This window comes from Rhineura floridana, chromosome 3 (genome assembly GCF_030035675.1).
Source record: "Rhineura floridana isolate rRhiFlo1 chromosome 3, rRhiFlo1.hap2, whole genome shotgun sequence".
In the NCBI taxonomy this organism is placed as follows: Eukaryota; Metazoa; Chordata; class Lepidosauria; order Squamata; family Rhineuridae; genus Rhineura; species Rhineura floridana.
In genome coordinates this window covers 86,251,332-86,276,736 of record NC_084482.1, presented here as the reverse complement: position 1 = coordinate 86,276,736, position 25,405 = coordinate 86,251,332, and the positions used below count along the sequence as shown (strand labels likewise).

The window sequence follows — 25,405 nt, the reverse complement described above, 5'->3', positions numbered from 1 at the left end:
TAGTCTGGAGAAACTCATGGTGAGTTTGTTTCCTCTCCAGGCTCAAAACTAATGACATTTATCCCAAAAGTAACAGGTGAGCCTGGGCTCAGGATACTGCTTGGCTCTGAAGAACCAACTGTCTGAGAAGACTAGATTCCCTTGGCCCTAATGGATCTTTTGAGGCATCCTTCTCTCCTTTCATTTGTACATTTATTCCAGTTTTTCTGCTGGTAACACAGCCTGTCCTCCGTGGCGCAGAGTGGTAAGTGGCGGTAACGCTGCCGAAGCTCTGCTCACTGCTGGAGTTCAATTCCAACGGAAGGAGGAAGTTGAATCTCCGGTAAAAGGGATCAAGGTCCACTCAGCCTTCCATCCATCCGTGGTCGGTAAAATGAGTACCCAGCACACGCTGGGGGGTAAAGAAAGGCCGGGGAAGGAACTGGCAAACCCACCCCATATATACGGTCTTCCTTGTAAACGTCGCAAGACATCACCCTAAGAGTCGGAAACGACTCGCACTGTAAGTGCGGGGACACTTTTACCTTTACCTTAACACAGCCTGTGGTTCAGGCTGGCCCTTCACCATACATCACCTCTGCACAACTAATGCATGTAATCTTGGTCATTCTGAAAACATAACTGAAAAGATACTTACAGCAAATTCATTTTCAGGGTCAACGGACCCTTTTCTGATTGGTCTTGAATAGTGGAATCTTTGCACGTAGTTAGACTTATAAAAGCTGAAAGAAAAGAAATATTACAAGACTCTTTGATTGCATGGTAGCTTTATCTTTGACTGAATGTGCCTGTAAAATAATTAATTTTAATTTATAGTTTGAGTTAAAGCACAGTGAAGTCAGTATAGGCAGCTCAGGCCCGCTTTTATTTCACATTACAAGGGGAATGCTCCCTTGGAGTGAGGACTGAGAAGCTGTTCGAAGGGGTGGGGACATAGAAAACTGGGGTGGGGAGGAAGCTTGCATTATCTAACAGGAGGAGTTGGCAGCTTGGCATTGTTGTCCCAAGTGCAAAATCAAATCATTGTATTTAATTTTAGTAAAGTTCTAAAAAATGAGAAAAATTAAAATAGTGACATCAACATATTCTAAGGCCAAAAGAACAAGCCCATCCAACCATTCTAAATTGACAATTTGCTGAAATCTCACTCTGCAGATGATACTGCTTCTTGTTGCCAATCTATCAATCCTTCCTCCATTATTTTATTTTTTTATGAATACATATAAAGCACTATGTTTTATGGTGAGCTGTAAATGACCTGGTGAAGGAGATGATATTTTCCTTGTTGGTTTATGTGATATTTCCACTACTTTGCAGATATAACAAGATCACCTCTTGTGACAATTTCATTCGCAGTGCAGCAATCTAGACACTCAAAAGCATGAAGCCATAAAACAACTCTGGTTTGCAAAGGGTAGGCAAGCCTTGAAGGGGAAAAAGTCTTCATGGAAATGATGCCAAAGTACCAGTATCCATGTTATTTAATGATGTCCCATGGTCTGCATAACAAAAATAAAACTCAGCTCCTTTAATGTTCAACCAAAAACAATAACAGCTAATACAAAGAATTTGTGTCTTTAGAAATTAACTTCTATGTTCTGTTCATTTCTATTTTTAAAAATCTCATACGTAAAAAAATGTTATTCCTTGTTCTTCGTTACTGAAAACCTCATTCCAATAGAGGGAAAACATATTGGGGTGGGGATGTTTCTTGCTTTCTATTTCAAAATGATTATGTTGTCTATTTTAGTATTTTTGAAATAATATTTTAGCTTATGATGATTTCAGAATATCATATTGACTGTAAAATACATGCAAGTTATTGTAACAGGTTTCCCCTAAGAGGAAAGGTTGCCGCATTTGGGGCTTTTTAGTTTAGGTAATTAAGAGGTGGCATGATAGAAGTGTATAAAATAAGGCATTGAATAATTAGAGAAAAGTTTTTTCTCCCTCTCTCATTACAGTAGAACTCATAGACAAGATGGTACCCTGCAGCACCCCACAGCACAACTGCCAGGGAACAGAAAGACAATCACCCAATGCTATTCTCTGAAAATGACCCTGGAGATAGGACCAGAACTACTGTAAAACAGTGTCCCTGATACCCATCCTACTAAATCGGCTCAAAAGGATACCCTGGTAGTATCAAGATCAAGTAAGAATAACAGGGTCGCACTTCCCCTGTCCTTCTCCCAATAAAGGTCATCAATCAGGGCAACCAAGTCGATTCAGTCCTATAACTAGACCTGAACCCAGATTGGAATGGGTCAAGATAATCTGTTTCATCTAAGAGTACTTGCAATTGCTGCACCACAACTCTCTCAATCATCTTCCCTAAAAAGGGAGTATTTGTGACTGGGCAGTAGTTGTCATAAACCAATGGGTCCAGGCTGGGCTTTTTCAGGAGCAGTTGGATCACCACCTCTTTCAGGGCAGCTTGGACCACTTGCTCCCACAAAAATGCGTAGACCATACCCTGGATCCACTCGGTCATAGCCCCTTGGCAAATTATAATAAGCCAAGAAGGACAAGGGTCAAGAGAACATGTTGCTGGTCACATTGTCACAAGCAACTTGTCCATGTCATCAGGCCACATCAACTGAAACTGATCCCAAGAAGCTACAGCAGATATTGCACTGGACACCTCACTGTAATATAATATCCAGAAAGGATATTATAGAGTTGGAAAAGGTTCAGAAGAGGGCAACCAGAATGATCAAGGGGATGGAGTGACTCCCTTACGAGGAAAGGTTGCAGCATTTGGGGCTTTTTAGTTTAGAGAAAAGGCGGGTCAGAGGAGACATGATAGAAGTGTATAAAATTATGCATGGCATTGAGAAAGTGGATAGAGAAAAGTTCTTCTCCCTCTCTCATAATACTAGAACTCGTGGACATTCAAAGAAGCTGAATGTTGGAAGATTCAGGACAGACAAAAGGAAGTACTTCTTTACTCAGCGCATAGTTAAACTATGGAATTTGCTCCCACAAGATGCAGTAATGGCCACCAGCTTGGATGGCTTTAAAAGAAGATTAGACAAATTCATGGAGGACAGGGCTATCATTGGCTACTAGCCATGATGGCTGTGCTCTGCCACCCTAGTCAGAGGCAGCATGCTTCTGAAAACCAGTTGCCGGAAGCCTCAGGAGGGGAGAGTGTTCTTGCACTCGGGTCCTGCTTGCAGGCTTCCCCCGGGCACCTGGTAGGCCACTGTGAGAACAGGATGCTGGACTAGATGGGCCACTGGCCTGATCCAGCAGGCTCTTCTTATGTTCTTATGTTCTTACTGTACAGTATATATGGATGGGGTATCAAGATTGCTAAGGAGGCGAGCAACTTTACCCTCAAAGTGCCTTGCAAACAATTCACAGTGGGCCTCTGATGGGTCTAAAACTCCATTTCCTGGAGTTGATGTCAACAGAGCCCTGACAATATGAAAATCTCCACTGGATGGCTACTTGAGGATCATAAAATCATAGAATCATAGAACTGTAGAGTTGGAAAGGTCCTATAAGGCCATTGAGTCCAACACCCTGCTCAATGCAGGAATCCAAATTAAAGCATACCCAACAGGTGGCTGTCCAGCTGCCTCTTGAATGCCTCCAGTGTTGGAGAGCCCATCAGCTCCATAGGGAATTGGTTCCATTGTTATACCACTCTAACCGTTAAGAAGTGTTTCCTGATGTTCAGTCGAAATCTGGCTTCCTGAAACTTCAGCCCATTATTCCGTGTCCTGCATCCTTGGACAATCCAGAAGAGATCCTGACCCTCCTCTGTGTGGCAACCATTCAGGTACTTGAAGAGTGTTATACCCCTCCTCAGCCTTCTCTTCTCAAGGCGAAACATGCCCAGTTCTCCAGTCTCTCCTCATAGAATTTTGTTTCTAGTTCACTGATCATCCTTGTTGTCCTCTGAACCCGTTCCAGTTTGTCTCTATCCTTTCTAAAGTGTGGTGTCCAGAACTGCACCCAGTACTCAAGATGAGGCCTAACCAGTGCCGAATAGAGGGGACCCAAGACTTCATGCAATTTGGAAACTATACTTCTGTTAATGCAGGGCTAAAATAGCATTTGCTTTTTTTGCAACCACATCTCACTGTTGGCTTATATTCAGCTTGTGATCAACAACAATATCAAGATCCTTCTCACATGTAGTATTGCTGAGCCAAGTATCCCACATCTTACAACTGTGCATTTGGTTTCTTTTTCCTAGGTGTAGAACTTTGCACTTACCCTGTTAAATTTCATTCTGTTGTTTTCAGCCCAATGCTCCAGCCTATCAAGATCCATTTGAATTTTGTTTCTGTCTTCCAGGATATTAGCTATGCCTCCCAATTTTGTCTCATCTGCAAATCTGATGAGCATTCACTATACGTCCTCATGCTAATCATTAATGAAAATGTTGAAGAGCACTGGACCCAGGACCAAGCTCTGCAGTACCCCGCTTGTTACCTCCCCCCAGTTTGAGAAGGAACCATGGATAAGCACTCTTTGAATATGATTCTGTAGCCAACTGTGGATCCGCCTGATAGTTGTTCCATTCATCCCACATTTAGCTAGTTTGCTAATCAGAATATCATGGAGCGCTTTGTCAAAAGATTTGCTGATGAGATTAGTCTGGCAGGATTTGTTTTTGATAAATCCATGTTGGTTTCTAGTAATCACTGCATTGTTTTCAATGTGCTTACAGACTGACAGCTTTATAATCTGCTCCAAAATTTCCCCAAGGATTGATGTCAGGCTAGGGATTGATGTCAAGATAGGGACATTAGCTCTCCTCCAGTCATCCAGCACTTCACCCATCCTCCATGATTTCGCAACTATAATAGACAGTGGTTCCGAGAGTTTTTCAGCCAGTTCCTTCAATACTCTAGGATGCAGTTCATTGGGCCATGCAGATTTGAACTCATTCAAAATGATTAGGTATTTCTTGACCATTTGTCTATCAATTTCAAGCTGCAGTCCTGTCCCTTCAACTCCACATTTCCCAGGCCTTCTGCCTTTTCTTTGTCATCTGATATCATTTTGCTGTCCTCACTGAGTAGCTGTTCCACCATTTCTTTTCTCTGTCTTCTACTACGGATGTACCTGAAGAAAGCTTTTTTGTTGCTTTTGACATCTCTTGCTAACCTCAGTTTATTCTCAGCTTCAGCCTTGCTAACACCATCTGTGCAATTCCATGCTACTCTTCCTTTGTGATCTGGCCTTCCTTCCACTTCCTGTATGCGTCCTTTTTTGTTTTCAGGTCATCGCTAAGCTTTCTGTGAAGCCACATTGGTGGCTTCTGCTGTTTCCCCCTTTTTTTCTTCGATGGAATTGTTTGCCATTGTACCTTAAGAATGTCCTTTTTTAGAAACTCCCACCCATCCTGGACTCCTGTAACTGCCACTTCATCCACTAAGTCATCTCTATTAGTTAGAATCAAGTCAAGGATAGCTGATCCTCTAATTGCTTCTTGCTTTCTGTGGGAGAAAATTATTTCCAACACAGAATTGGAGGTGCCATGTTTGGCAGAATTTGTCTCCCAAAAGATATTGGGGTAATTGCAGTCCTCCATTACTACTACATCATGCCTCCTCAAAACATTGGCAACAGCATGCCTTTCACTACTTGCACTCTAGCCGTCATCCGGCCTGATTCATTGCCCTTAGTTTACTGATGTACCAAAGTGCAAACTGGGCTCTACAATGCCAAAGAGGGCACTCAGGGGCAACTGTGTTAAGAGCCTGATGTGTTTCATTGTTCCACAGCATGACAAGGGCTTCAACAGAGTCACCCGCTCTATCTACTGGGAACTCCTCCAGGACATTCAGGAATCTAATGGATTCCATTCGTCTCCGGGGCGGACCATCTTAATTTGTCCACCACCCATGCAGGGAAGGATTGGAGCTGTAAGACTAAACTTCACCAGGAGGTGGTCTGACCATGACAATGGGGTGACATCCACCCCTCATCTCCAAACCATCCCTTCCTCCATCTGGAGAAAAAACCAAGTCGAGGGTGAGCCCTACTCTACATGACCAGTGACAACTTGAGACAGCCCCATGGTCGTCATGGAGGTCATGAAGTTTCGAGCTGGAACACTAGAGGCAGCTTCAGTATGGACATTGAAATCACCCAGGACTATTGGTCTGGGCTCCTCCAATATCACAGGTGAGATGGCCTCTGCCAGCTCAGTCAAAGAAGCGTCTGGGTAGAAGGGTGGATGGTACACCAACAGCAACCCTAGTTTTCTGTCTCCTTGGCCTGACACCAGGTGCAGGCCTTCACAGCCAGCTCCGTGATCAAGTGGTTTCCTGGTGACAGAGATGGAAGTTCTATAGACTACAGCAACCTCTCACCCCCATCCATGCAGCCTGTGCTGTTGTTGCACTGAGTATCCAGGTGGGCAAAGCTGGGTCAGATCAACTCCTCCCAGCTCACCCACCCAGGTCTTGGTAATGCACACCAAATCAGCACCCTCATCCATGATCAAATCATGGATGAGTGCGGTCATATTGTGTACCGATCTAGCGTTAAACATCAGCACACACGGGCCAGTGGAAACAGCAGATGTCAGCCAGGAACCCATCTATGGAAGGAGTGGGAGCGAGGAACATGGCATAGATAGCCTTGCTCTCATCTTCTATGGTAGCCCATCACACACCCCATGGCTATACCTTCCTCTACCCATGATCACTGAAATTGGGATAATGCCACCCATGTTTCTCCTTTCCAAGACTCCTCCTAAACACATGATACAGGCACAAGAGCCACCAACAAAACCTACCAGAACTAGTTATCCCAGTCTGCCTCTGAGAGAATTGGGAACAACCAGACCCACTCAATATCTTCACAGAGGGCACATCTACTCCCCCCATCTCACTCCCAGGGAAGGCCAGCCTTCTGCCAGTTACAGACTCTCACTCTGAAGGCATATGGCGACTTTCTCCTATCATTCAGTTCACTGCACAGGCTCTCACTCTGCACAGGAACTACACATGTGCCTTACACCCTCCCCACTACCAATCTTCTCTAGATTGGTTAAAAAAAAGGGGGGTAGTGCCCTTGCCCTCGGGACTCCCTAAGGACTCCCCAAAGGATGATTACGTTTGGGGTCACCCCTTTGGTGGTAACCCCACTGGCAGCAGACTCGCTGTCCAAGATCACCTGGGCCTTTATGCCCCCTGACCCATCAGGAGCTGATGCAGGAGGCTGTAGGACAGAATGCAGCCTCTCTCTAGATTCAGCGTCAGGTAGGGGGTCCCAGTCCTTACAGCACTTACCAGGGACCTCAGCTGTTTCAAGAGACAGCAACCCAGGGAAGCAAGCAAGCAAGCACCCAGACTCTCAAGTACTCAAGTGCTCACTTTCTGGGTAGGTCTTCTCCAGTCCCCTAGTGCTGCAACCCAGGGAAGCAAGCAAGCAAGCACCCAGACTCTCAAGTACTCAAGTGCTCACTTTCTGGGTAGGTCTTCTCCAGTCCCCTAGTGCTGCAGCTGTTCCCAGGACCCAAACGGCCGCTGGGCTTTTATACCCCTTGACCCAGCCAGGAGCTGCAAGACTGAATGGTGACTGCATTATATTTGAATTATCATTCTCTTCAATCAGCTGCTTTTGGCAGCATTAGCTAGATTGGTGGTTCAGCAGCACGTTTTCCCATTAATGACGGGAAGAAAATAAACTTAGCAGCAACAACATGACAGATGAAAGGACAGATACAAAGATTGTACAGCGCACATTTTCAGTGTGTCTCTTATTAGGATAGCAATTTGTGTGTCTCATGGTAGAACAGTCTTGAAATTAGCTACCAGATACAACTGGGAAAAGTGCCTTATGCTACCAGTTTTAAAAGTTACTTATATAATGAGGATCTCTTTGGTGTTAATATTTGAGCAACACATTTAGTGAATTAATGTTGTTGTTTATTGTCTGTCCAGTACTTAAGGTTGTATGTGGAGCAAAAATACCCCACTTTCAAAAATGGATTTAATTCAATTGTGTTGTGATTATAATTAGAGCATGTTGCTGCTTCTAGGTGAAGGATGGGGAACCTGTAGTCTTCCACGTGTTGTTGGGCTCCATCAACCCAGCTGCCTTGGCCAATGGTCATGGATGATGTACTACAACATATGGAGATCCACAGATGTCCCATCCCTGTTCTAGGTATTAAGCCCAGAAGAATATATAAAACACAGGGCTTTGGAAGTGAAGGGTTAACCACCAAAAGAATTTGAGTCAATGGGTAAAAGATCTGGTCCAGTAGTCTAAAGTGTAACCAAAGTGCTGGCTTACCCCCCTCCCCATTTTGTCCCCACAGTATCTTGCCTTTCTGTTCTCCATGTTGTCTGGAAATGTTAGCTAGCAAGGGCTATGAAATTGGGACAGGATGCATTTTGCAGGTCTTCTCTAAAGAAATGGAAAAGAGAGCGCTTCAGGTCTCTATCTCCTGACCTGGGGACACTTTGAAGCACAAAAGCCAAATCTCCATTTCTTAATTCAATCAAAACAACACCCTGCCACCAGCTAAACAGAACCCAGAGACCTCAGTAGTTGGTTTGATATCACCCTGCATCTTGGTTTATTGTGATTGGGACAACTTGCAGGAAAATTTGCCTACCCTACATCCCCAACATGGCTGTGGAGGAAAGTCTGGAAGTATTTGCTTTTGATTAACCACAGTTTAGCATTATATCTAAATCCTGAATTGTGGTTAATGCTAACTATGGTTTGTTAAAACAAGCCTGCTTCATAATCCATGGTTTGAAGTTGGTTTGTTTCAAAGAAGCCATAGTTAACATTAACCACAATTTTTTTGGCTTCAGACAAAATAACAAGCTGAAGTTGGACAAAAATGTAGACAAAAATGTTCAGTTTCCTCCTCCCAACCATGCCAGATGAGGAGAGGAAAGGGGAGAGGCTCACTGATTCATTCCTGTCACAATAAAAAATGGTTAAGCATTATGTCCAAACCAGCTCAATTAGCACTGACAAACATCCAACTCATGTTGAGCATCTTCATTTGTCTAGAAGGGTAGATCCTCATCTTCCTCTTTTGTTTACCTGGAAATCCCCTTTATCGTACCACTCTGTTTTCTATAAATGGTTTTGGAATCCAAACCTGGTGTTTTTCTTTGTGTTTGTCAAGTATGTATGCTGTTGTCTGCTAGGAAAAAGTTCTTCCAGGCTCCTTACACTCACAATCTTCTTATATTTTTTCTCAACATTCCAGCAGATGCTTGCGGCAGTCTCTTTTCTGGACTTTTTGCACAGTCCTCGAGACAGGCAGCTACTCTGCCAGACAAACTCCTGCAGATACTGATTTGGTGACTTCTCTTATTCTGTGGTCTGGCTTGGCCACACTGTATCTTTGATGTAGGAATACTGGCTTCCCCTGCCTCTGACCCTCTGATATGACAGATCACAACAAGGAAGGAAAGGAATAACTCATCTTCCTATTTCTCTCTTCTGCCCCTCTCTCTCATGCTAGTTTTTCACCTGCCACTATCCTCTGTATTTCTTCCTCCTCTGCACAATGAAGCATCACCACTCTCCATCATTGCCTCATTTCTCACTTCCTCTCTGTTCCCCCTTCTCTGGGACAGTCTTCAATATTTATTAAATTTGTTTGATGCCCTACACAAATACAAATTTGAGGTGACTTACAGGAATTTAAAACTATACAACAAATTCAATAACATAACCATAATCACCAATTGAAACAAACAATAAGCTAAAAATACAGTTATGTTGGTGCCAGGTGGGCCTCTTTGGGGAGAGCATTCCACAAGCAGGGAGCCACAACCAAAAATATCCTTTTCCTTGTTGCCATCCTCTCATCCTCTCTGGAAGGGGCATTCAGAGAAGGGTCGATTTTAATATGACAATCTTAAGGTCTGAGGAGGTTCATGTTGGGAGGAGTGTTCCAACAGATATTGGATCCTGAACAGTATAAGGACTAAAGTGTCTAAAGTTTTGCATGCTGCATTCCATCTGAAGTGTGGCTTGGCTTTCTTTGGACTAGGTGTGTTTAGTTTTTATAGCTAGTAGGTAAGCCAGGGAGGAAGATCATCCTTTGAGTGTGCAAATCTCAATTTTTATACAAACAACAACAACAACAATACTTACTTGATAATCTGATCTGGGACCGGCTTATTTTTGAACTGAGGATGCTCTTCCAAAACTGGTTGAACTGTGAAGCACTGTATGTCTAAAGTAACACTGGTTAAGGACAAAACATTGTAGCATAGTCAGCTATGCTTTGTTACAACATATGAGTACATTGGAAACAAAAAAAACTGCACTACAATTGTCTGAGAAATTAAAAGTTGTGAAGAAATACATTAAATGCACATGGAAGGCAGGACGTTTATGAAAGTTGGCAGTAATTACCTGAGTAGACATTAAAATTTAGTTTAAAAAGGACATGTGCTCAAAAATATGATGATGAACATGACTTTCAAAGTAAAAAAGTAAAACACCCCAAATATTTGAAATATATTGATTTCACATGTGCTACTTAAAGTAATTTTGAATCTGTGTTTGGTGCTGGTGCAAATCAGAAAATGCAGTTTTAGTTGCCCTTGTATCCATTTTGAAATGAATTGATATCTATGAAAGAAGATAGATTTACAATCACTGGGGTGAGTGATGTATGCCTCCTGGATTGCACCCAAGTCAAATCACAGGGCAACAAGGGCTATTGTTTCTCCCACAGTAGCTGGAAAAGGTATAGCATCCTTGAAAATGGGAGAAGTGCAATTTGTGGATTATCATAATTAAATGTACATTAACTGAAGTGGGGGAAGATTCCTGTGTGATAATTAAAACCTTTAAAAATGCATATGTAATTTCATTGACAGTGTCATAAAAAACACGAAGCATTCCCCTCCCTGTAGGTTATGTGGTCGCTGAGTTCACTGTTGTCTACCAGTACAAGAGAAGCAACCCAATCTATCACCACACAATGCATTCACATGCACCTCTTGCTTTAGGACTACTTTGATCTGGTTCATGCTGAACAAAGACAAACAGCTCAGCTCTGACCTTTGAAAGACAAAACCAAGATCTTGCTTGTTTTTTAACTTAGAGGCAATATTTTATGGAGACATGGCTCCAGTGCATGATATGGGAGCACCTGGTTCTTTCCCATTTTGAAGCTAGGTGGGAATGTCTGACCAATGTGTGGCTGGAAGCCCATTAGGAGCCCCATGTCAACTGCTCTGAATTTTTACAAGAATGAACAAGTCCATTTTTAAATGAAGTCATTGGCATCTTAAGACTACTTTATACACTAGGGTCAGTCTACATGTGGGATGCATGAATTTGTTCTGTTATGTGCCTTCAAGTGGATTACGACTTATGGCGACTCCATGACTCAGCACCCTCCAACAGCATCTGTCATGAAGCACCCTGTTCAGATCTTGTACGTTCAGGTCTGTGGCTTCCTTTATGGAATCAATCCATCTCTTGCTTGGCCTTTCTCTTTTTCTACTTCCTTTTCTTTTTACCAGCATTATTCTCTTTTCTAGTGAATTAGGTCTTCTCATGATGTGTCCAAAGTATGATAACCTCGGTTTCATCATTTTAGCTTCTAACGATAGTTCTGGTTTAATTTGTTCTAACACCCAATTATTTGTCTTTTTCGCAGTCCATGGTATGCACAAAGCTCTCCTCCAGCACCACATTTCAAATGAGTTGATTTTTCTTGTATCCGCCTTTTTCACTGTCCAACTTTCACATCCATACATATGGACTGGTACGTGCAACCACTTCAGTACTCGACCCGTGCCCCTCTTGGCTTGTGAAAGCTAGCAGGGATGGGACAGTTGGCTGGGCCAAGGAGGTGATAAATTCTTCTTTGCGAGAGGGAGTGGTCCCCAGCTGTCTGAAAGAGGCAGTGGTGAGACCACTCCTGAAGAAGCCTTCCTTGGACCCAGAAGATTTTAGCAGCTACAGACCAGTAGCAAACGTCCCATTCCTGGGCAAGATCTTGGAACGAGTGGTTGCTGGCCAACTCCAGGCGCTATTGGATGAAACCGATTATCTAGATCCATTTCAATCGGGCTTTAGGCCCGGTTTTGGCACTGAGACGGCCTTGGTCGCCCTGTATGATGACCTATGTTGGGAGAGAGACAGAGGGAGTGTAACTCTGTTGATTCTCCTTGACCTCTCAGTGGCTTTTGATACCATCGACCATGGTATTCTTCTGGAGAGGTTGGCGGAGTTGGGAGTTGGAGGTACTGCCTGGCAGTGGTTCCGCTCCTACTTGGTGGGCCATCTCCAGAAGGTAGTGCTTGGGGAACATTGCTCGACACCGTGGGTTCTCCAATGTGGAGTCCCGCAGGGGTCAGTTCTGTCTCCCATGCTTTTCAACATCTACATGAAGCCGTTGGGTGCGGTCATCAGGAGATTTGGAGTGCGTTGTCATCAGTACGCTGATGACATGCAGCTCTACTTCTCCTTTTCATCTTCTTCAGGTGAGGCTGTCGATGTGCTGAACCGTTGCCTGGCCGCGACAATGGACTGGATGGGAGCTAACAAACTGAGGCTCAATCCTGACAAGACTGAGATGCTGTTGGTGGATGGTTTCTCTGATCGGATGATGGATATATACCCTATCCTGGATGGGGTTACACTCCCCCAAAAGGAGCAGCTTCGTAGCTTGGGAGTCGTTCTAGATTCTTCCCTTTCACTTGAGGCTCAAGTAGCCTCGGTGGCTCGGAATGCGTTCTACCAACTCCGGTTGGTAGCCCAGCTACGCCCGTATCTGAGTAAGGAGGACCTTACATCAATTGTACATGCTCTGGTAACCTCACATTTGGATTACTGCAATGCACTCTACGTTGGGCTGCCTCTGAAGACAGTCCGGAAGCTACAGCTAGTGCAAAATGCGGTGGCCAGACTGTTGACAAGGACCAAACGGTCCAAGCATATAACACCTGTTCTGGCCCGCTTGCACTGGCTACCAATATGCTTCCGGGCCAGATTCAAAGTGCTGGTATTGACTTATAAAGCCCTGTATGGCGCGGGACCATGATACTTGTCGGAACGCCTCTCCCGCTATGAACCGGCCCGTACACTACGTTCTGCTACGAAGGCCCTCCTCCGGGTTCCAACTCACACTGAGGCCCGGAGGGTTGTGACAAGATCTAGGGCCTTCTCAGTGGTGGCCCATGGATTGTGGAATAGTCTCCCCGAGGAGGTCCGCTTGGCGCCGACATTGTCATCTTTTCGGCGCCAAGTTAAAACCTTCCTCTTTCCCAAAGCATTTTAACTGTACTTTTTAACTTAATATAACTTAATTGCATTTTTGCACTGTATTGTTTTTCTTATTGTATTTATTGTATTTTTCTGCTGTTCACCGCCCAGAGAGCTATCGCTAGTCGGGCGGGATATAAGCCTAATAAATAAATAAAATAAATAAATAAATAGAGATTGAGAATACTATGGTCTCAATGATCCTGACTTTAGTGTTCAGTGATACATCTTTGCATTTGAGGACCTTTTCTAGTACTCTCATAGCTACCCTCCCCAGTTCTAACCTTCTTCTAATTTCTTGATATTGTCTCCATTTTGGTTAATGACTGTGCCGAGGTATTGATAATCCTTGACAAGTTCAATGACTTCATTGTCAACTGTAAAGTTACATAATCTTCTGTTGTCATTACTTTAGTCTTTTTGACGTTCGGCTGTAGTCCTGCTTTTGTGCTTTCCTCCTTACCTTTCATCAGCATTCATTTCAAATCATTATTGGTTTCTGCTAGTAGTATGGTATCGTCTGCGTATCTGAAATTATTGATATTTCTCCCTCCAATTTTCACACCTCCTTCATCTTGGTCCAATCCCACTTTCCGTATGATATGTTCTGCATATGGATTAAACAAGTAGGGTGATAAAATAAACCCGTCTCACACCCTTTCCGATGGGGAACCAATCGGTTTCTCCATATTCTGTCCTTACAGTAGCCCCTTGTGCAGAGTATAAGTTGTGCATCAGGACAATCAGATGCTGTGGCACCCCCATTTCTTTTAAAGCATTCCATAGTTTTTCATGATTTACACAAAGGCTTTTCTGTAATCTGTAAAGCACAGGGTGATTTTCTTATGAAATTCCTTGGTCCGTTCCATTATCCAACATATGTTTGCAATATGATCTCTGGTGCCTCTTCCCTTTCTAAATCCAGCTTGGACGTCTGGCATTTCTCGCTCCATATAGGGTAAGAGCCTAGAATCTTGAGCATTACTTTACTTGCATGGGATATTAAGGCAATAGTTTGATAATTACTGCATTCCCTGAGATCCCCCCTCTTTGGAATTGGGATATATATTGAACGCTTCCAGTCTGTGGGCCATTGTTTTCTTTTCCATATTTGTTGACAAATATTTGTCAAAATTTGGACAGATTCAGTCTCAGTAGCATGTAGCAACTCTATTGGTATGCCATCTGTTCCTGGTGATTTGTTTCTTCCAAGTATTTTAAGAGCACCTTTCACCCCACATTCTAAAGTTTCTGGTTCTTCATCATACAGTTCCTCCGTGAATGAATCTGTCATCCTGGCATCTCTTTTATAGAGTTCTTCAGTGTATTGCTTCCATCTTCCTTTTATTTCATCTCGGTCAGTCAGTGTGTTCCCCTGTTGATTATTCAACATCCCTACTCTTGGTTTAAATTTCCCTTTCATTTCTTTAATCTTTTGGCATAGGGCTCCCACATTCTAACATTTCTGGTTCTTCATCATATGGATTTTACTACGTTTCTTTAAAAAACAAACATAAAGCAACCCTTTATTTATTTCACGTATGAATCACTTCCCACAAAACATCCCGATTATCAATAAAAACATCAAACAATAAAACATATATTAAAATAAATATTAAGTCCAATGCAGATACAGATTAGGATAAAAATCTCTACTTAAAAAACTTGTTGGAAAACGAAGGTCTTCAGTAAGCTCTGAAAAGAGAATAGCAACAGTGCATGTGTGATGTGTAATAGGAGGGAGTTTCAAAGGTGCTGCCACAATAAAGGCCCAATTCCAGCACTGTATGGAATGGATCTCCAGATGAAGTGGAAGCCCTCTGCTGCAGACCACAGTGATTATTTGGGTACATAAGGGGTTAGGCAATCTTTTACAGTGCCATGAAAAAGTATTTGCCCTGTCTGAATGTTATCACATCTTGAACCAAACCTAATATTAGGGAAAAGGGAACCTGAGTGAAGAAATAACACAAAAGTTTGATACTTATTTCATTTATGGAATGGAATTCTAAAGTATCATAAGGGGGGGATTTCCAACACTTAAATTGATAGAAACTAACCTAATTCTTCTTGGAGTTGTTTGGGGCCACTATGTAAAATCTGAACTGAAGAGATCCCAGAACTGCATTCTTAGAACTATTCTGGGTATTTCTTGAAGTAGACACAGTTTTGTAAGCTGTGCTAATGGAATAGTGTTTCCACATTTTATATTACTGAATTAAAATTAAATCAATCAAAGCAGAGAGATTACCTAATTACCCATTGTCAAAATGGGTTTCACTGATAAATCTGATTATGAAAGTTATTTAATGGTTCTTACAAAGTTTCTGATTAAGAGAGGTTTGGCTTACTTATAGTTTCAGCAGGTGCCTTCTACGGTTTTTTTTAGCTGCATTAGGAATTCCCCTTTTAATGCGAGGTGGATTTTGATTGGTCAGAAAGGTATAGTTAAATATCTACCTCATTATTTGTTGAAGTCAAGCCAAAGATTGTTAAAAATTAATTAATTAATTAATTAATTTCATGGCTGCTTCATGGAAGGAAGAGCTAGCTAAGCAATTTCAGTCTTTTAAACTGGACATAGCAAGTATCTGAGATGCCTCTTTTCAGCGCTTGGAGGTTAAACTGACAGACCTCGCTGCACATTTGTATGATGTAGCACAATCATCATCAGAAGCACTGGATCTGAGCCTAACTAATTCAGAGAAACTATTGCTATTCCAACATGAGAATAAGATTATAAAAAATAAGCTGGAGAACATCGAGAATCAGGTACGTAGATCACTTATTCTTTTTCATGGAATTAAAGAGGGGCTAAAGAACACTGTGTCAATGGCCACCTTTTTGGCAGAGTGGTTAAATTCTGTAGTCTCGGGCCTAGAAATATCGATAAACGACTTCGAATGAGCTCACCGGGCACTAGCTGCAAAACCCAATGATAAAGCACCCCCAAGGGATATTATTGCTTGCTTCACAAGGTTCACAAAGAAAGAAGAATTAATGCGAGCCCTGAGGAAGATTAAAGATTTGCAGTTTGTTGGCAGGCGTGTTATGACATTACAAGATTTATGCCCTGATACGCTGCAAAAGTGAAGAAATTTTAAACCAGTCACCACCCTCTTGGAGAAGGTGGGAATCAAGTACCACTGGAGATTCCCATTTCCATTGATTGTCCCCAAGAAGGAGGGCTGCTGACAGCAAGCCCCATGAAGGAGGCTCTATCCCTCCTGATGGCATGCAACATAGAACACCCCAAAGGGATCCAAAAGGAAGACCTAGAAGCTGATGAAAATGACATGCAACACAGACACAATGGGCGCTGGGAAAGCCGTGAGAAAAATCTTCACCCTCACAAACGCACTCCTACAGAATCAACAGCTAATATCCACATGGAAGTTCGATCTCTCACACCAAGTCCCTCTAGTGCAAGATGAAGAGACTGCACATCAATACTCACATACTTCCAACAAATTCTCGTGTTTAAACCTCCCAAACGACATTGTTTGAGAAATAGCACACAAATCACCCATATATTAATCTTGGTTGCTTCTAATATTAAGGGGGTGTGTGCATGGGGAGGGAAGGAGGGAGGAATGATAGTTCTCTCTTCTCCTCTCCTTCCTTATTTCTTCCCATGTGTCCCCAGGACTTCTTTCTTCTTTCTTTTTTACCTCATGTTCCATCTGGGGGTGGGGGCAAAACGAAGGAGATGGCGGCTCTTTGCAGCAGTTTTTTTCCTTTCCATATCCTTTTTTACCTTTTGGCCTTTTCCCCTAAAACAATTGTGTTTATCACAAGGGCCTAAGCCCTGGATCTATGCACTTTTGCATAGACGTGGACTCAGCGTTTTCAACCGAGTCCACAAGGTCAGGCCTCTAATGGTGCCGCTCAGGGACTTTAAGTTTTTCCCTGTAAGGAAGGTGCTGGTATGTTGTTCAAGTTTAGCATTTATTTCCTCAGTTAGACCCCGGTGGGTAAGGTTTGGGGTGGGAAAGGGCCCATGAGGAAGGAAAGGTGGCTTATTTTGGTTGCTATTATTAAACCCTCGATTGATATATTCCAAGTTAAATTGGTGGTTGTATATGGTGGATGAAAGGGGGCAGAGGGGGAGGGGAGAAAGAAGGGTGGAAGAAGGCGAAAAAAATCCCAAAAGATGTCGTGCCTAATATAAAAGTTCTAACCCCCCAATGTGAAGGGGCTAGGTGACAACACAAAGAGGCACAGAATAACTTGTTATATAAAAGGTATGGATCCTGCTATTACCTTCTTACAAGAAATTCACTCACCCCTTACCTCTAAAACACTCTTGAAGCATAGCTATTTTGACAAGCAATATTTAGCAGTTGGCTCTGCCAAGGCCCATGATACAGCAATTGTATTCAAGAGAAATTTCCCTTTTGAAGTGCAAAACATAATTGAAGACCCAGAAGGGTGCTTTATTTTTTTAATGGGTTTATTAGAGGGTTTCCATCCAATAAACGATAGGCACATTATATGCTCCAAACTCAGGACAATTGAACTTCTTAACTACACCATTTCTGAGACTAAAGAAAATTGTGAAAGGGGACTTTATTCTTGGGGGAGAACTAAATCTAAATTTAAAAGGGTTAGATCAGGAATTGCTTGTTAAATCCAAACTGCGAAAATCAATTCTTAAAGGCAAACATAACACATTAAAAAAAAATTACAAATTCTACAAATGCTGCATAAATTTGGACTAAAAGAAGTTTGGGCAGAACTGCACCCAGGGGACCATAGTTTCACTTTTTTTTCTAAGAACCATCAAACTCAGACGTGCCTCGATAGCATACTAGTATGAGACATTACTTCAAATAAATACATTTTAAAAATGTGTATACTTCTCTCTCTCAGCCAAAAATGTTTCTCCAAATACTACATAAAACTCTTTAAGAGTTAGGCACTATGTTTGAAAAATGGAATTATAAATGTGTAATTACTTTTGTTTGAAAATGTTGTCCTATATATTTTGCAAATGCAGTAATTGGCAGTAGCCCATCATCAGCGACAAGTCACAACAATTTAAATTGCCTTTTTAAAAAATGTGTTTTTAAATTTGCATATTTGTTTTTAATGTTTTTAATTGTTGTAAACTGCCCAGAGAGCTTTGGCTATGGGGCGGTATACAAATGAAATAAATAAATAAATACTGACACGGGTGGCAAGTGCCACCGTAGGGCTATTAGAATCACTGATCATGCCCGTCATAGCATTTTTTCCTAACCTGAGCACTCAAGAAACTCCTCAGTTTGGAGGTTTAGCCCAATCCTTCTTACCACCCCAGGCAGCACAAATACTATAAAAGACACTTGAAAAAATTATTTCACAGAAGATGAAACCCCAGACATCTTTATCACTACCCAATGGGAGGCCACAAAGGCAGTGGTGTGTGGCATCTGTATAAAAGAATGAGCAAACATTAAAAAAATAAGCAGGTTACAGACAGCCGCTACTGCAAGAGAGTTAGAAATAGTGACAGCTGAATATGGGGGAATGGGATCTAGAAAAATACTGCGCTCCATGGAAATAAAAGGACAGGAATTGGATTTACTAGAGGTAAACAAAACAATGGTTAGTCTGCTATATGCAAAGCAACATTTTTATGAATATGGAAATAAAGGCTCTAGACTATTGGCAAATTGGATCAAGAAAAAAAACAAAAGGGTGGTACACAAACTACAAAAAAAGACGGGGGCTAATATGAGAAGCTAAGGCAATTAATAGAGAATTTACTAATTTTTATAGTGAACTATGTAAGGATAGAGGCAGCTTAACGAACACAATCCAGGACTATTGAATGGGCAATTGGCAGCTATAACAGGAGAGGAGAGCAGCACTGACAGGCCCTATTCAGTCTGAAAAAACTGATGAAATCATAAGTAACTTAAAGACCAATAATTCTCCAGGCCTGGATGGGTACACCAATGGGTTTTACAAACATTATAAGGAGCTTCTCACTCCAATATTGGTGTGTTTATATAATGGAATATTAGCTGGTGACGCCTTTTTTGAAATCTGGAGATATTCCAAGATAGTGGTTTTAACAAAACCTTTAAAAAATCCTCTATACTTGGAATCATACAGTCCAATTTCATTATTGAACTCTGATTATAAAATTTTTACAATAATAATGAATGAAATGGGGGTGCCACAGCATCTGATTGTCCTGATGCGCAACCTATACTCTGCACAAGAGGTTACTGTAAGGACAGAATATGGAGAAACCGATTGGTTCCCCATCGGAAAGGGTGTGAGACAGGGGTGTATTTTATCACCTTATTTGTTTAATCTATACGCAGAACATATCATACGGAAAGTGGGATTGGACCAAGATGAAGGAGGAGTGAAAATTGGAGGGAGAAATATCAATAATTTCAGATATGCAGACAATACCATACTACTAGCAGAAACCAGTAATGATTTGAAACCAATGCTGATGAAAGTTAAGGAGGAAAGCACAAAAGCAGGACTACAGCCGAATGTCAAAAAGACTAAAGTAATGACAACAGAGGATTATGTAACTTTACAGTTGACAATGAAGACATTGAACTTGTCAAGGATTATCAATACCTCGGCACAGTCATTAACCAAAATGGAGACAATATCAAGAAATTGGAAGAAGGTTAGAACTGGGGAGGGTAGCTATGACAGAACTAGAAAAGGTCCTCAAATGCAAAGATGTATCACTGAACACTAAAGTCAGGATCATTCAGACCATGGTATTCCTAATCTCTATGTATGGATGAACAAATTAAACCAGAACTATCACTAGAAGCTAAAATGATGAAACTGAGGTTATTTGGACACATCACGAGAAGACATGATTCACTAGAAAAGACAATAATGCTGGGAAAAACAGAAGGGAGCAGAAAAAGAGGAAGACCAAACAAGAGATGGATTGATTCTAGAAAGAAAGCCACAGACCTGACCTTACAAGATCTGAATAGGGTGGTTCATGACAGATGCTATTGGAGGTCACTGATTCATAGGGTCGCCATAAGTCGTAACTGACTTGAAGGCACATAACAACAACAAAATGTTAAACAAATTTAGAAAAGTTTATTTTGCTCACCTGCTTCATCCACCATTGCTTCCCCCCTTTCTCCCACACAGCCCCTTATCCCTTAAGTAATGCCACCTGGTTAGGAGGGAGTGGGAGTTGTTTGAGGGGATTGTAATTAGTTGTATGGAAGTTGACATTTTTGTAAAAGATGTTCTCAATTAATTACAATGTGTGTATTACCCTCTTAGAAGAAACAACAAAAACTTCTGTTACATCACATTGTGAATTTTATTTGGAAAATCAGTAAAACATTACATACAAAAAAAAAAGCCCAACCTAGACCCATTGGTTTGTAACAACCACGTCCTAGTTGCAAATGCTCCCTTTTTAGGGAAGGTGATCAAGAGGGTTGTGGCATAGCAATTGCAAGTACTCTTGGATGAAACAGATTATCTTGACCCATTCAAGTCTGAGTTCAGGCCTGGTTATGGGACTGAATTGACCTTGGTTGCCCTGATGGATGACCTTTATTGGGAGAAGGACAGAGGGAGTGCAACCCTATTATTTTTACTTGATCTCTTGGCAGCTCTTGATACGATTTACCATGGTATCCTTCTGAGCTGACTTGGTGAGATGGGTATCAGGGACACTGTTTTACAGTGGTTCTGTTCCCATCTCCAAGGTTGTTTTCAGAGAATAGCATTGGGTGATTGTCTTTTGCCCCCCTGGCAGTTGTGCTGTGGGGTGCTGCAGGTACCATCTTGTCCCCCATGCTGTTTAACATCTATATGAAGCCCTTGGAAGTAGTCATCAGGAGATTTGGGGCAAGGTGTCAGCAATATGCTGATGATACCCAGCTCTATTTCCCTGTAACGTCTGAATCGGGAGAAGCCATGCAAGCCCTGGACCAGTGCCTGGATTTGGTGGTGGGATGGATGAGGGCCAATAAACTGTGTCTGAATCTTAGCAAGACAGAAATGCTGTGCCTTGGTGATTCCTAAGTTCACATAATTGGTCAGTTGCCTGCTTTGGATGGGGTTGTATTCCCTCTGAAAAAGGAGGTCTGTAGTCTGGGGGTGCTCCTGGATCCATCCTTGTCACTAGAGGCCCAGGTGACCTCAGTAGCTAGAAGTGCCTTTACCAGCTTCAGCTAGCAAGTCAGCTGTGGCAATTTCTGCACTGGGGTAGCCTGACCAATGTTGTCCATGCACTGGTAACCTCCAAGCTGGATTACTGTAATGCGCTCTATGTGGGACTGTCCTTGCAAAACTGCAGGGGTGTGACAGCTCACTGGGACAGGGTTTCGCCAACATATCACCCTGTTGCTGAAAGAATTGCACTGGCTGCTCATTCGCTACCGGGCCAAGTTCAAGATTCTGGTTTTGGTGTACAAAGCCCTATACTGTTTGAGACCAGGATACCTGAAAGATCATCTTATTCCTTATATACCCAGTGGATCACTGTGCTCTGCATATGAGGGTCTCCTGCAGATACCATCTTATCAGGAGGTTTGTTCTGCACAACATAGGAAGTGCACCTTTAGTTTTGTGGCACTTGGATGAAACGGATTATTTAGATCCATACCAATCGGGTTTCAGGACTGGACATGGAACTGAAACAGCCTTGGTCGCTCTGGTGAATGATATGAGGAGGGCATTAGATAGGGGAGAATTCACCTTTCTGGTCCTCCTTGATCTCTCAGCAGCTTTTGATACCGTCGACCACGGTATCTTGCTGGATCGTCTGGAGGGATTGGGAATAGGAGGTACAGTATTAAACTGGTTCCGTTCCTTTCTCTCCGATAGACACCAGCAGGTGGCATTGGGAGATGAGGTTTCAGACCCTTGGCCCCTCAAATGTGGTGTGCCACAGGGTTCTATCCTCTCTCCCATGCTATTTAACATTTATGTAAAACCGCTGGGAGCTATCATCAGGAGGTTTGGGCTGCAGTGCCACCAATATGCGGATGACACTCAGCTCTACCTCTCATTCAAGTCCTCACCAGAGTTGGCTGTGGAGACCATGTCCAAGTGTCTGGAATCCGTGAGTGGATGGATGGGAAGGAACAGGCTAAAGCTGAATCCTGATAAAACGGAAGTACTGCTCGTGGGAGACAAAGGAGGGTTGGGAAATATTGACCTGGTGTTTAATGGGGTAAAACTGCCCCTGAAGGACCAGGTCCGCAGCCTTGGGGTGATCCTTGACTCCGGGCTGTCCATGGAGGCCCAGGTTTCATCGGTGTGCCGGGCAGCTTGGGGTCAATTGCGTCTCATCCGAAGGCTGCAACCCTATCTTCCTATCCATCAGCTCCCACTCGTAGTGCATGCTCTGGTCACCTCTCGTTTAGACTACTGCAATGCGCTCTACGTGGGGTTACCCTTGAAAACAGTCCGGAAATTACAACTGGTACAAAACACGGCGGCTCGTTTACTTACGAATAGCCGCCGTTATGATCATATTACCCCAGTGTTATACAATCTTCACTGGCTTCCAGTTATTTTCCGGGCTCAATTCAAGGTGTTGGTATTAACCTTTAAATCCCTACACGGTTTCGGCCCAGTATACCTGAAGGAGCGCCTCCACCATCATAAAGTGTGCCGCCCTACAAGATCGGCCACTCAGGGCCTTCTCTCGGTTCCGCCGACTAAAGTGGCTGGGTTGGTGAGGACTCAAGAGAGGGCTTTTTCTGTGGCGGCCCCCACGATCTGGAACTCCCTCCCAATGGATCTTCGTCATGCCCCTTCCCTAGATATATTTCGCCGTGGTCTGAAAACTTGGCTATTCCACCAGGCCTTTACGACCTTTGAGACTTCCAAGATGAACTAGTCCTAGAACTGTAAAAACAATCTACTAAATATTGTAATTTTTGTATTATACTGTACTGGCTATATTGTTTATTGTATTTTATCATGTTTTATTGTAAGCCGCCTAGAGTGGCCATTGGCTAGATAGGCGGCCTATAAATTAAAGTATTATTATTATTATTATTACCCTTTGGAATTCCCACCCCTTAAATACTAGACAGGCACCATGTTTGTTTTCAACTGAAAATCTTCCTCTTTCAACAAGCCTTTTAAGTGGGGACCTTATTCCAGTCTGCATCTGTGTTGGAAATGCTTTTTAAGATATTTTAAATCTTTTTTTTAACATGTTTTGTTTTAGTACATTTTAAAGTCTGTTCTTAAGACTTTCTAGAGTGTTTTTAGTGTTTTGTTTGCTACCCTGGGTGCCTTCTGGGAGGAAGGGCAGGAAATTAATTAATTAATTAAGAAAAGTGTGGCTGCATAATACATATAGTGATACATGTGCATATGTTTGCTCCATATATTTTCTGTGTAGATATGAAACATTTTATGAGTTCATCTATTAGACATGTCTTTTTCCTTATTTAACAATACTCTTTATCAACTTTATACTTGAAGGATACATTGACCCATGGAGTGTTTTATGTTCTCTCCAGGGGGTGCAGTAGTATTCATTTTTTCAGCATTTGGAAAATGGCTCATCAACTGTGCTTGAAAATCTTCTCTTCGCTCATACTCCTTGCCACGATAGATGAATACTTTGTTCTGCAAAAAAGCGTAGATGATTGCTGAGACTACAATGTTGTACAGAATCTTTGCTACACACTAGAGCATTATTTACCCTATTCTTCTCAACAACAGTGCATTCATAACACAACGGATGGTTCAAGGACATAGTCAGCAAATAGTTATATGGGAGGGGTAGTTAGGGAGGGGAATAAAGGGTTATAAGATAGAGCCTCACCATTTTCTAAAGCAGCAACAAGCAAGTTAGTCAATTTGTTATGGGCCACCCACTCCCTCCTCACACCATTCTCTTCTAGGTTAACAGGATGGCGCAATCTAGTACTCTTCAGTGAATTTGAGGCTTGGGCTTCCAGTTGGTAATCATGATCATAAGAACATAAGAACATAAGAAGAGCCTGCTGGATCAGGCCAGTGGCCCATCTAGTCCAGCTTCCTGTTCTCACAGTGGCCAACCAGGTGCCAGATCTTAAGAGCACATTCAAGATGAAAAATGGGAACGTGGTGTAGTTTAGCAAGATTTGAAGCTACTAACAGCAAAGAGAATCATAAGAACTGCAGTCAAGGGACAAACGTTTTGAGATTTCACCTACAAAAATTACAAATATGAATGAAAGTACACCAGATGTGATATTTATTAGATTTCCCATTTCATTCTCTTGGCTATTTGTATTGTTATCGTTGTTCTTTAGGAATAGTTCCATCTATTAACTATCCCTTAGTTATGGCTGCTTTCACACTGCACTTTATTCCGTTATTCTGATGATTTCTTACCTGGTAATTTGCGCATTATATTTGATCTTTCACATGACGCACAAGCTAGCTCCAGAGTTCTAGTGGAATGTGGTGGAAGTTTAACGCAACTTTCCGTGGTAAATGATACCAGAAATAATCTGTTAGCAAGGCTGGGAATCCGGAAGATTGCAGGAATTTTTTACTAGCTATAGCTGCTCACGTGACAGGCATCCCAGCATGCAGTGCGTTACTGCCCTTTACTCACGTGGGTTTTTTGTGGTTGTTTGCCTGATGAATGTTGTATCGGTATTCCGGCATTGGCGCAGATAGCAGCAGCATTTCCTACACACACCCCAGTCTTGATACAATTAAAACAATTTAAAAAGTCAGATCCTAAAGGGAGAGGGCTTGCATGACGATGGGACGAGGTCTTAGACCTCCTACACAGTGGGGAACAGTGCTCATGGGTGAGTGACGAAAACCAGCTGTGTGAAAGACAGTTGTGCGAAATGTGGTATATCTGAAAAAGTTGCTCTTCCTTAACACAACAGGTACTGCAGTGTGAAAGGGATTTTAGAAATCGGGACAGAAGCGCTACCTTTTTAATACGTTAAAGTTACGCAATCAGCCCCATGTGTGAAAGCAGCCTATGTCTGTCTTGTAAAAATCTGGAATGCTTCCTTATGACTCCATTACTACAACTATAAGCCTATTCTAACCTTGAAAGCAGCAGGGGAAAAAGAACACAATAAATCACATTTCTCTGAAAATATGACACTCACTTTTGTTACAAATGACACTTCAGATGACTGCAAGAGAAATCCTGTGCTTTGCAGAATGAAATGAAATGAAGACAAATCTCTCC

At 42.3% G+C, this 25,405-nt stretch overlaps 1 protein-coding gene across 2 annotated transcripts in view; it reads right to left on the bottom strand.

The window, feature by feature from the left end:
- Window positions 1–25,405, bottom strand: part of DOCK2 (dedicator of cytokinesis 2) — a 459,036-nt gene that overhangs the window by 38,874 nt on the left and 394,757 nt on the right. For both annotated transcript variants that reach the window (XM_061616811.1, XM_061616812.1), the window contains exons 41-43: window positions 23,685–23,826; window positions 10,105–10,186; window positions 638–722 (exon numbers count right to left, since the gene is read on the bottom strand). In XM_061616811.1, coding sequence (XP_061472795.1) covers window positions 638–722; window positions 10,105–10,186; window positions 23,685–23,826 — 309 coding nt within the window. The remainder of the gene's footprint in view (window positions 1–637; window positions 723–10,104; window positions 10,187–23,684; window positions 23,827–25,405) is intronic.